This window comes from Macaca fascicularis, chromosome 20, assembly GCF_037993035.2.
Source record: "Macaca fascicularis isolate 582-1 chromosome 20, T2T-MFA8v1.1".
NCBI classification, from domain to species: Eukaryota; Metazoa; Chordata; class Mammalia; order Primates; family Cercopithecidae; genus Macaca; species Macaca fascicularis.
The window spans coordinates 24259230-24271698 of record NC_088394.1 but is presented as its reverse complement, the minus strand read 5'-3'; the positions used below and the strand labels follow the sequence as shown (position 1 = coordinate 24271698).

The following is a 12469-nucleotide window of genomic DNA, read 5'->3' as shown; positions in this document are numbered from 1 at the left end:
GATGGGGTCTCACTATGGTGCCCAGGCTGGTCTCTAACTTCTGGGCTCAAGCAATTTGCCCACCTCGGCTTCCCAAAGTGCTGGGATTATAGATGTGCAAAATATTTTATTAGGTAAAAAAAGTAAGGTTAAGTGTAGTGTCTAGGCATGAGCACTTCTGGGCAAAAATTTTAAAGGATATATCTGTATGTGTGTGTGTTGTAGTTGCAAAGAATGTAATTTACAGTGTATTATAAACACCATACTTTCTGTTTTGTTTTGTTTTGTTTTGTTGAGACGGAGTCTCCCTCTGTTGCCCAGGCTGGAGTGCAGTGGCACGATCTCAGCTCACTGCAACCTCTGACTCCCGGATTCAAGCAATTCTCCTACCTCAGCCTCCCAAGTAGCTGGGATTACAGGTGCGCACCACCACACCTGGCTAATTTTTGTATTTTTAGTAGAGACAGGGTTTCACCATGTTGGCCAGACTGGTCTGGAACTACTGACCTCAAGTGATCTGCCAGGCTTGGCCTCCCAAAGTGTTAGGATTACAAGCGTGAGCCACTGTGCCCAGCCAACACCATAGTTTTAAGTTAAAACTATTAATATTATTCTTTTGAAGGTACACAATAAAATGCAAATACCATAGCAATGTTCATATCTACCCAATATCTATTTTATTGTTTTAGACTTCCATATTGTATTAAAATTAAATGTTCTAAAAAATCCAAATGTAGTAGAAAAATGCAATCACAAAGGTAGCCTTAAACAAAGATTTCTGAATAATTCTATATTCTAACTTATGAGTACAAGAAAATGTTGGTATGCTATTTATACTTTTTTTTTGAGATAGAGTCTTACTCTGTCACGCAGGCTGGAGTGCAGTGGTGCGATCTCGTCTCACTGCAACCTCTGCCTGCCAGGTTCAAGCCATTCTCCTGCCTCAGACTCCTGAGTAGCTGGGGCTACAGGCGCCCGCCACCACACCCAGCTAATTTTTGTATTTTTAGTAGAGACGGGTTTCACCATATTAGTCAGGCTGGTCTCGAACTTCTGACCTCATGATCTGCCCACCTCAGACTCCCAGAGTGATGGGATTACAAGCATGAGCCACTGCCCGGCTGCCCGGCTATTTTTTATATTTTTTAGTAGAGACAAGGTTTCAACATGTTGGCCAGGCTGGTCTCGAACTCCTGACTTCAAGTGATCCACCCACCTTGGCCTCCTAAAGTGCTGGGATTACAGGCGTGAGCCACCATACCCGGTTCAGTTCTTCCAGATTTTCTAAATTCTACTCTGTCATTAAATCCAGCTTCCCAGAGCTAAATAATTAGATCGCATTGCTTTGGCCTCATAGAATCACCTTCATGGAATTTCACTTCGGCATTAAGTCATCAGTCGCATCCAGGCACCCCTGGGGCATCAGCTACAAACCCAAGTCCACAAACATGCGAATCACAGGGATCTCATTGAGGGTGTTCGGGAGAAGCTTCTCCAGGGTCTCCTGCAGGAAGAGTTGTGCCTCTCTTGAGCATGTGGCTGGCTGTAATTTCATGGGAACTGAATCGTGTTTCAATCCTTGAGAGGACTTGGGGGAAGTCAGATTTGTGGCCTGCTTCCAGCATCTGTCTGAGACAATAAAATGGGCACATCTGTGGGTGATATAGCTCCTGGCATTTAAAACAAAATGAAACAAACAAACAAACAACTTCATGTTCCAACTCCCCTAAGCATTTAATTGTTGTTTTGTTTTGTTTTTTTTTTTCTGTTGCTGTAGTTTTTTTGTTTGTTTGTTTTGAGACAGTCTCGCTCTGTCGCCAGGCTGCAGTGCAGTGGCACAATCTCGGCTCACTGCAGCCTCTGCCTCCTGGGTAGCTGGGATTACAGGCACTAGCCACCACCCCCGGCTGATTTTTTGTATTTTTAGTAGAGATGGGGTTTCACCATATTGGCCAGGATGGTGTCAATCTCCTGACCTTGCGATCCGCCCGCCTCGGCCTCCCAAAGTGCTGGGATTACAGGAGTGAGCCACCACGCCCGCCCTGTTGCTGTAGTTTTATTAGATATCTCAATTCCCTTTATAGAACAAGGAGGGATATAAAGAAATAAACCAAAATATAAATATATCTCCTGCCCATAACAGATGCTTTATTCATGATCAGATATCCACTCCTCCCAACCAAAAATGAAAGGCGTACAAGCCTCTAAGATGGGATCCCTTGAGTCAGGAGTTTGAGGATGCAGAAAGTTGTGATTACACCACCACACTCCAGCCTGGGTGAGAGAGCCAGACCCCATCTCTTAAGAAAACAAAACAAAAAAATAACAGTAAGATGAAAAAATATCATTTGACCCTGCCTCAAACTTCATAAATTTTCTGATGCTATAGAAACCTATTCTCATCTGGGCACGGTGGCTCACGCCTGTAATCCCAGCACTTTGGAATGCCAAGGCGGGCGGATCACTTGAGGTCAGGAGTTCGAGATCAGCCTGGTCAACATGGTGAAACCCCATCTCTACTAACTATACAAAAATTAGTCAGGCATGGTGGTTGGCGCCTGTAATTCCAGCTACTCGGGAGGCTGAGGCAGGAGAATCTCTTGAACCCGGGAGGAGGAGGAGGTTGCGGTGAGCGGAGATTGTGCCACTGCATTCCAGCCTGGGCGACAGAGGGAGACTCTGTCTCGAAACAAAACAAAACACAACACAAACCAATTCTCTGCACACTACAGTAAACACAACTAAAATGACTTCATATTGGGTGGCCGATGATCTAAAAGTTCTGTGTATTTTGCCTGTCTTGTATTACAAAAGCTCAAAAGCCAGATATTCTATTTCCCACTATCTCTTCCAAGTAGATTTAATCCTACAGTTGCCAAATTTAGCAAATAAAAATAGAGAACACGCAGTTAATTTGAATTTCAGGTAAACAACACATAACGTTTTTAGTGTAAGTATATTGCAAATTTCAGGTAAACAACACATTTCTTTAGTGTATGTATCTGCCAAATATTACATGAGTCCTAATTATATATTTTTTTAATTATGTGTTCTTTACTGAAATTCTATTTAACTGGGCATTCTGTATTTCATTTGGCAACCCTACCCAGTTCTTAGCATGAGATACAGAGAGAAGTCTATTAGGCATATTTGGGAGCAATTTTATTCTGGATAAAAAAGACAAAGATTACTGAAAAAAAAAAGACCCTTCTTTTTTCCTGCCATGAATGCAGTTGTGATGCCTGGCACTCTGGGAGCTACTTTGTGACCATGAGGCAACAAGCCAAAGATGAAAAGTCAACATGCTGGCCAGGCGCAGTGGCTCACACCTGTAATCCCAGCACTTTGGGAGGCCAAGGCAGGTGGATCACTTGAAGCCAGCAGTTCGAGACCAGCCTGACCAACAGGGTGAAACTCCATCTCTACTGGAAAAAAAAAAAAAAAATTAGCTGGGCATGATGGCACACGCCTATAATCCCAGCTACTCAGGAAGCTGAGGCACTTTGAACCTGGGAGGTGGAGGTTGCAGTGAGCCAAGATCACACCACTGCACTCCAGCCTGGGTGAGAGAGCGAGATCCTGTCTCCAAAAAAAGGAAAAAAGTCAACATGCCAAGGAAGACAGAGCAAAAAGCATGAATCCAAGTCCTTGGTGGCATTCATCAATTAATGTTGCATTCCTGAAACTATTTAGATAGCGCATTTCAAAAGCCATTCCTGCAACTAAGTATTCAAAAGCCTCACTAAGAACTGTAAGACTTTTGAGGAGAGGGTCATTCTTCATCAACAGCATCAAGGAGTTCCCAGAAAAGGAGAAATAAGCCAATCTGACAAATGTGAAGAAATGAGACCCCACACCTTCATGTAATGGTGGTGCTGGGGGAAAAGAAAAAGATTTTATGTGCTATTTAGGGCGGGGAGAAAGGAGACACAAACAACATACCAGTCAAAAGCACAGGCTCTAAAGCCCACCTGCCTGGTTTCAAATTCAGTTCCATCATTGATTGGCTGTATGACCTTGGACAAATTACACTATTTCCACATACCCTTATTTCCTCATGTTTAAAATGAGAATGAGGCCGGGCAGAGTGACTCACGCCTGTAATCCCAACACTTTGGGAGGCCAAGACAAGAGGACTGCGTGAACCCAGGAGTTCAAGACCAACCTGGGCAACACGGTGAGACCCCATCTATACAAAATGTAAAAAATTAGCCAGGCAAGGTGGCATATGCCTGTAGTCCTAGCTAATTAGACTTGGGAGGCTGAGGTGGGAGGATCCCTTGAGCCCAAAGTGGCTGCAGTGAGTTGCAATTATGCCACTGCACTCCCACATGGGTGACAGGAGTGGGACTCGGTCTCAAAAAAAAAAAAAAAAAAAGGATAAAAACAAACTGATGTAGAGTTGTTATAGGGACAGAATAAATTAACACAAGCAATTAGAAGCACAAATATGCAATTGGTTAGTAATGATGGAAGACACGGGCATACAAGCATGCTCTCTTGTGAATGCTAATCCATCTGCCTAGGGGACTTTGTATGACAGTCTCAGGAAAGCTTCCTTGGCCAGCCTAAATGGATAAGCTGCTTCTTTTTTTTTTTTTTTTTCTTTCTTTTTCTTTGAGATGGAGTCTTGCTCTGTCGCCCAGGCTGGAGTGCAGTGGCGTGATCTCAGTTCACTGAGAGCTCAACCTCTGCTTCCCGGGTTCAAGTGGTTCTCGTGCCTCAGCCTCCTGAGTACCTGGGATGACAGGTGTGCGTCACCATGTCGCGCTAAGGCTATTTTTTTTTTTGAGACGGAGTCTCACTCTGTTGCCCAGGCTGGAGTGCAATGGCACGATCTTGGCTCACTGCAACCTCCGCCTCCCAAGTTCAAGCGATTCTCCTGCCTCAGCCTCCCAAGTAGCTGGGACTATAGCCACCTGCCACCGCGCCCAGCTAATTTTTGTATTTTTAGTAGAGACGGGGTTTCACCATATTGGCCGGGCTGGTCTGGAACTCCTGACCTTGTGATCCACCCACCTCGGCCTCCCAAAGTGCTGGGATTACAAGCGTGAGCCACCGTGCCTGGCCTTACAAAATGTATTTCTAAATAGGAAGACTTGAAAGCCAAAATTACTCCTTGATCCATGGGGCTGCAGAATGAACGCTGTGTTAGCATGCATGAAAACAGCCTTCATCGCCTTGCACATCTCTGTCAGAGTTCTTTGGCGACCAGGTGCACTGTCAATAAGCAATAATATTTTGAAAGTAATTTTTTTTTCTCAGTAGTAGGTGTCAACAATGGCCTTAAAATACTCAGTAAACCACATCATAATCAGATGTGCTGTCACCCGGGCTTTGTTGTTCCATTTCTATAGCAGAGAGTAGATTTGGCCCTTTTTTTTTTTTTTTTTTGAGTCAGAGTCTCACTTTGTCGCACAGGCCAGGCCGGAGTGCAGTGGCACAATCTTGCTTCAGTGCAACCTCCATCTCTCAGGTTCAAGCAATCCTCATGCCTCAGCCTCCCAAGTAGCTGGGACTACAGGCACACGCCACCACACCCAGCAAACTTTTGTATCTTTTAGTAAAGATGGGGTTTTGCCATGTTGGCTCAGCTAGTTTCGAGCTCCTGGCCTCAAGCAATCCGCCTGCCTTGGCATGACCCACTGCACCCAGTGGATTTGGCACAACTGTTAAGGGCCCTAGGATCTTCAGAATGGTAAATAACCACTGACCTTAACTTAATGTCACCAGTTGCATTCGATACTAGACACTAAGAAGTCAGGCTTTCCTATGAAGTTTTTAAGCCAGGCATTGACTTCTCCTCTCTAGCTATGGAAGTCCCAGATGGCATCCTCTCGCAAGAGAAAGCTGTTTCGCCTACATTGAAAATCTGTTTAGTGTAGCCACCTTCCTTCATCAATGATCTCAGCTAGATCTTCTGGACAACTTGCTTCAGTTTCTCCATCAGCACTTGCTGCTTCACCTTGCACTTTTATGTTACGGAGACGGCTTCTTTCCTTAAACCTCTGGAACCAACCTCTGCTAGCTTCCAGCTTTTCTTCTGCAGCTTCCTCTCCTCTCTCAGTCTTCACACAATTGAAACAGAGTTAGGGCCTTGCTCTGGGTTAGGCTTTGGCTTAAGGGAAGGTTGTGGCTGGTTTGATCTTCCATACAGACCGCTCGAACTTTCTCCCTATCAGTAATAATATGGTTTCGCTTTCGTATCATTCGTGTGTTCACTGGAGTAGCACTTTTTCGTTTCCTCCAAGAACTCTACCTTTGCATTCACAACTTGGCTGTTTGGCTCCACAGCTCTAGCTTTCAGCCTGTCTCAGCTCCTTTTTTATTTATTATTACTTTTTTTTTTTTTGAGATGGAGTCTCACTCTGTCAGCCAGGCTGGAGTGCAGTGGTGCCATCTTGGCTCACTGCAACCTCCGCCTCCCAGGTTCAAGCGATTCTCCTGCCTCAAACTCCCAAGTAGCTAGGATTACAGGTGCCCGCCACCACACCTGGCTACTTTTTATATTTTTAGTAGAGATGAGGTTTCACCATGTTGGCCAGGCTGGTCTCAAATTCCTGACCTCAGGTGATGCGCCCACCTCGGCCTCCCAAAGTGCTGGGATTACAGGGGTGAGCCACCGCACCCGACCCTATCTCAGCTTTTGACGTGCCTTCCTAAGTTTAATCGTTTCCAGCTCTGATTTAAAGTGAAAGGCATGTGACTCTTCTCTTCACTTGAGCACGTGGAGGCCATTGTAGGGTTCTTAATTGGCCTAATTTCAACATCGAATTTGGAATAGGACGGATGGGAGGATCACTTGAGCCCAGGAGTTCAAGACCAGCCCTGGCAACACAGGGAGACTCTGTCTCTACAAAAAATTAAAAAATAGCCAGGCGTGGTGGTGTGTGCCTGTGGTTCAGCTACTCGGGAGGCTGAGGAAGGAGGATCGCTTGAGCCCAAGAAGGTTGAGGCTGCAGAGAGCTATGACTGCACCACTGCACTCCAGCCTGGGAGACAGTGCAAGGCCCTTTCCAAAAACAACAACAAAAGTAAACATTGTTTCTGCTAATGCTGTACATATACCAGAGTTCCCCCTTTCCCGTGGTTTTGTTTTCCAAGGTTTCAGTTACCTGAGGTCAGTTGAGGTCCAAAAATGAGTATAGCTAATTTTTTTTTCCAAGATGGAGTCCTGCTCTGTCGTCAAGGCTCGAGTACGGTGGCGCAATCTCAGTTCACTGCAACCTCCACCTCCTGGGTTCAAGCAATTCTCCTGCCTCAGCCCTCCCCAGCAGTTGGGATTACAGATGCCCACCACCAAGCCCAGACTTTTTGTTGTTATTTTTAGTAGAGATGGGGTTTCACCATGTTGGCCAGGCTGGTCTCGAACTCCTGACCTTGTGATCTGCCCACCTCGTCCTCCCAAAGAACTGGGATCACAGGCGGGGATTTCACCATGTTGGCTAGGCTGGTCTCGAACTCCTGACCTCATGATCCGTTTGCCTCAGCCTCCCCAAGTGCTGGGATTCAGTGTGCACCACTGCACCAGGCTAGTTATCTTCAAAGACCACATTCACATAACCTTTTACTGTTAAAATTGTTCTTTTTTAAATTGTTGCTAATCTTACTGCACCAAATTTATACATTTTATCACAGATATTTATTTATAGGAACACACCCCATCAACCAGCATGCCACTAGAGGTGCAGGGCCCACACTCTAGAGGACTCTGATTTAAGGATTCTGAATGGTAGAAGAGGGGCTGTTACCTCTTCAACAAAGGACAGCGCTGAGGGCTTCTGCAGTGCCACCCTGCACATGCAGGGTCCGGCTCACAACGCCAGTCTCATAACTAAGAAGTCCCTGTAGACGAAGCCTAGCCATCACTCAGGGAGTTCAGCAGACAGGTGTGGGACAGGCCTTGTTTCTGAAACATGAGGTCATCACTCAGGGGCCCTACCAACCTGTCTCATAACTGCACTGACTTCCAGTTGTGGCTATTAAGTTTAAGCCCCAAACTTGGTGGCTCAAAACATCACAGATCAGTCTGGGCACATTGGCTCATGCCTGTAATCCCAGCACTTCGGGAGGCCAAGGCGGGCAGATCACTTGAGGTCAGGAGTTCGTGACCAGCCTGGCCAACATGGTGAAACTCCATCTCCACTAAAACCACAAAAATTAGCCAGGCATGATGGCACGCACCTGTAATCCCAGCTACTTGGGAGGCTGAGGCAGAAGAATCACTTGAACCCGGGAGGCAGTGGGTGCAGTGGACCGAGATCATGCCACTGCACTCCAAGCCTGGGCAACAGAGCAAGACTCCATCTCAAAAACAAACAACCACCACAGATGTATTCTCTTACGGCTCTGGAGGTGAGAAATCTGAAATCAGTTTCTCTGGGCTAACATCAAGGTGTCGGCAGGCAGTTCCGGCTGGAGGCTGAGGGAGGGTCTGCTGCTATTGCCCTAGGCAGCATCCCCTGGTTGCCTCTGCTTCTTGTCTTCTGGGCCTCTCCTCCTCTGACTCTGACGTCTCGTCTGTCCCTCTAATGAGGACTCTGTGATCTTATCAGACCCACCTGGATAACCCAGGACCACCTCTTCATCTCAAACCCCTAATCCCATTTGCAAAGCCCCTTTGCCACAGAAGGTAACACACACTCACAGGCTCTGGGGATCAGGACATGGACACTTTAGGGGTCATCCTTCAGCTGGCCACCATGACCAAGATGAAGGAGGCAACTGAACAGGCCAGCGTGGCCAGGGCCGAGGCAGGTGCTGGAGAAGAGCACTAGCCTCGCATCTGGTGGAGGCCAGGGGTCAGGGTGTGAGGCACAATGTCATGTGCTGCAACGAACAGCACGTGAGGGAGCAGATCCTAAAATGGACTCAAGGTCATGGGCCGAGTGTGACTCACAGGGAGTAAGCCAAGGTCAAAGCAGACTTGGGGTCCTTGGCTTTAGCTAACACAGAGGTGAACCCTGGCCCGCCCAACCCATGGGGCACAGAATGAGCAGCGGCAGCCAGCAGAGTTCCAACCACAGGAAACTGGTGGCAAGTGAGATTTATTTAAACACCGACATGTCAACAGGAACAGGAAGAGGAACATGTGCGACCACTGTAGTGATCGAGGCTTCTCAGGGTGTGGGATGAGACCCGCAGACGAGGCCCGCCCACCACTCAGGGAGCTCGCAGGTATCCTCCAGGAGGGCGAGTGGCTTCTGCTTCTGGCTTGGCATAAGCCTTCAACAGATTAATAAGTTATCTCCTTCAGCCCTGAGGGGAGACACACAGACACCATTAGGAGACCCTGGTGGCCAGGAGCAGAGGCCCTGAGAGGACCCCCAGTGACCGGCTCAGGGGCACCAGTCACACTGCTGACCACTGCAGCACCGCCCGCCTGCTAACATAAAAGAGGTTTCGCAAGGACAAAAGGTTGGGCAAGACTGTGTTTATGGGTGGTTTTACAAGGATTAAGAAAGCATTATAACAGTTTATGGACTGTCTGCAGTTAACGCCAAAAATCTACCCTTTATGTGCTGAACTTTGAGCAAAGGCAGAGATGGATATTCCACACAGACAAGCACTGATGTCCCAAAGCAGCCAGGGGTCAGTGGGGACAAAAGAAATTCCTGACATTAAAATGCTCAATATATTGTTCCTTTGTTAGAACTAGAGTTCACTTAAAAGTATTACAAATAACCTATGTTTCCAAAAATAAGGAAAAATTAATTCAGCCATAGTGACATAATATAATATTATAAAGCCATTACAATTATGCTCATTGAGCATTTTTAATTGCCAGGGGGAAGTACTAAAAGTTATAATAATAAATTGAAAACACTTGAAATCAAAGTTGCATAAATATAAAAATTTAACTCATTATAAAAACAAACAGCCGGGCGCGGTGGCTCAAGCCTGTAATCCCAGCACTTTGGGAGGCCAAGACGGGAGGATCACGAGGTCAGGAGATCGAGACCATCCTGGCTAACACGGTGAAACCCCGTGTCTACTAAAAAAAAATACAAAAAACTAGCCGGGCGAGGTGGCGGGCGCCTGTAGTCCCAGCTACACAGGAGGCTGAGGCAGGAGAATGGCAGGAACCCGGGAGGCAGAGCTTGCAGTGAGCTGAGATCCGGCCACTGCACTCCAGCCCGGGCGACAGAGCGAGACTCTGTCTCAAAAAAAAAAAAAAAAAACAGTATTTAGAAATAGAGGGGAAGGGAAAAGTCGCAAGAGATCATCTCTGACTGACAGGCATACAGGTGGATTTTCTTTGTTATATTTTTTAGAAGCTTTCAACTTTCCTACTACGAAGTATTTTTTTTTAATATAATTAAGAGGAGGATAATATAAAAATACGCCAATAAGTGACTTTTTTTTTTTTTTCCTGGAGACATAGTCTCGCTCTGTTGCCCAGGCTGGAGTGCAGTGGCACAGTCTCAGTTCACTGCAACTTCTGCCTCCCAGGTTCAAGAGATTCTCCTGCCTCAGCCTCCCAAGTAGCTGGGACTACAGTCATGCGCCACCACACCCAGCTAATTTTTGTATTTTTAGTAGAGACGGGATTTCACCATGTTGGCCAGGCTGCTTTCGAACTCCTGACCTCAGGTGATCTGCCTGCCTTAGCCTCCCAAAGTGCTGGGATTACAGGTGTGAGCCACTGTGCTCAGTCCACCAATAAATGACTTTAAATCCAAAACAAACATGAAGGCCAGGCACAGCGGCTCATGCCTGTAATCCCAGCACTTTGGGAGGCCGAGCCAGGCAGATCACTTAAGTTCAGGAGTTTGAGACCAGCCTGGCCAACATGGTGAAATCCCGTCTCTACTGAAAATACAAAAGTTAGCTGGACATGGTGGTGGATGCCTGTAATCCCCGCTACTCAGGAGGCTGAGGCAGGAGAATCACTTGAACCCAGGAGGCGGAGGCTGCAGTGAGACGAGATCATGCTACTGCACTCCAGTCTGGACAACGAGCAAGACTCCATCTCAAAACAAACAAACAAAAAAACCAAAACCAAACCAAACCAATGTGAAAGGTCTGTGTGGGCTGAGCTGCACAGTTAGGCAATTCTGTGTGGAATGACAAGTCCAAAGGGGCTGATTATCAGTCTCAAGTCAACCTGGAATTTTTGCATAGGGGATGGGGGAGGTCCTTGCCTCTGTCAAGTTCTGTTTCGGATCAGCTGCCTGCTTGTGATTGCATGTCACTGAGGGAAGCTTGAAAGGAAGCTATTCCACTGAAGGCCAGAACTGGGATCTACAGTGGCCTCCATCGGTCTGGAGAGACACTCAAAGCCTAACCACTGGGCGAAGCAAGCCCAGCAGGGGGCAACTAAAAAGGAGCTGGACCAGAACCAAGACCAAGGTAACAAGACACAGAGATGGATCCACACCTGCTCCCCGTGGCCCTACTCGGCCACAGACAGGGATGTGCACCTTAACAAGAAGAGGGAAAATCCAGCCGCTAGCTGCCTGGGTTCGTGAGGGAGATGTAAGGATCTGTGCGTTTCACATCCAGTGAACCTGGTTGCAAGTGGATGGAAAAGACACGCCGGTTACTTTTCTGGAGATTTTTACTTTAAACTCTCAAGCTCTTTTACCTTCCAGCTGCGGGAACTCCACAGTACATCTCTCAAGGGTTGTTTTGGGCTACGTGGCTTAAACAGTTCTCCTGGTTTTTGTGCTATAAAAACACACAAGATATAACAGCAAATTCTCTGGATATGCTCACGGATACTTGTACATGATCCTCTAGTTCTTTCTGGGCCCAAAGTTCCAAATATATCTTTCAGTTTGGGAAGAAGAAAAGTTCCGGCCAGCCACAGTGGCTCATGTCTGTAATCCCAGCACTTTGGGAAGCTGAGACAAGAGGACTGCTTGAGGCCAGGAATTATTTATTTATTTTTTATTGTTTGAGATGGAGTTTCGCTCTTCTTGCCCAGGCTGGAGTGCAATGGCACAGTCTTGGCTCACTGCAACCTCTACCTCCCAGGTACAAGCAATTCTCCTGCCTCAGCCTCCCGAGTAGCTGCGATTACAGGCGCCTGGCACCATGCCTGGCTATTTTTTTCTTTTTCTTTTTTTTTTATTTTTAATAGAGACAGGGTTTCACCATGTTAGCCAGGCTGGTCTTGAACTCCTGACCTCAAGTGATCTCCCCACTTCAGCCTCCCAGAGTGCTGGGATTACAGGCGTGAGAACCTGTGCCCAGCCTACTTGAGGCCAGGAATTCACGACCAGCCTTAGAGAGACCTCTACAGAAAATCAGCCCGGCTCCTGTAGTCCCAGCTACTCAGGAGGCAGGAGGATCACTTGAGCTCAGGAATTGGAGGCTGCAGTGAGCTATGACCGTACCACGGTATTCCAGCCTGGGTGACACAGTGAGGCCCTGTCTCAAAACAAGAAAGAAAGAAGAGAGAAGGAAAGAGGGAAGACAAAAAAAGAAGAGAGAAAGGGAAAGAAAAGGAAAAAGAAAAGTTCACTACTTCCAGGTCAAGGCAAGA

The 12469-nt window shown here is 46.9% G+C and overlaps 1 protein-coding gene across 8 annotated transcripts in view; it reads right to left on the bottom strand.

The window, feature by feature from the left end:
• Positions 1 to 633: 633 nt before the first annotated feature.
• The window catches only part of LCMT1 (leucine carboxyl methyltransferase 1), a 79033-nt gene continuing 67197 nt past the window's right edge, over positions 634 to 12469 (bottom strand). For 4 of the 8 annotated variants that reach the window (XR_286871.5, XM_045382897.3, XM_005591498.5 and 1 more), the window contains one exon: positions 9011 to 9237. Coding sequence is in view for 6 of the 8 variants with exons in the window: in XM_005591498.5 (XP_005591555.1) it covers positions 9207 to 9237 (31 nt within the window). In the remaining 2 variants the exon portion in view is untranslated. Of the gene's footprint in view, positions 1605 to 9010; positions 9238 to 11402; positions 11490 to 11566; positions 11650 to 12469 lie in introns of those variants that run through there. The other 4 variants (XR_006694887.2, XM_015442161.3, XM_015442159.4 and 1 more) reach the window with 3 other exon arrangements.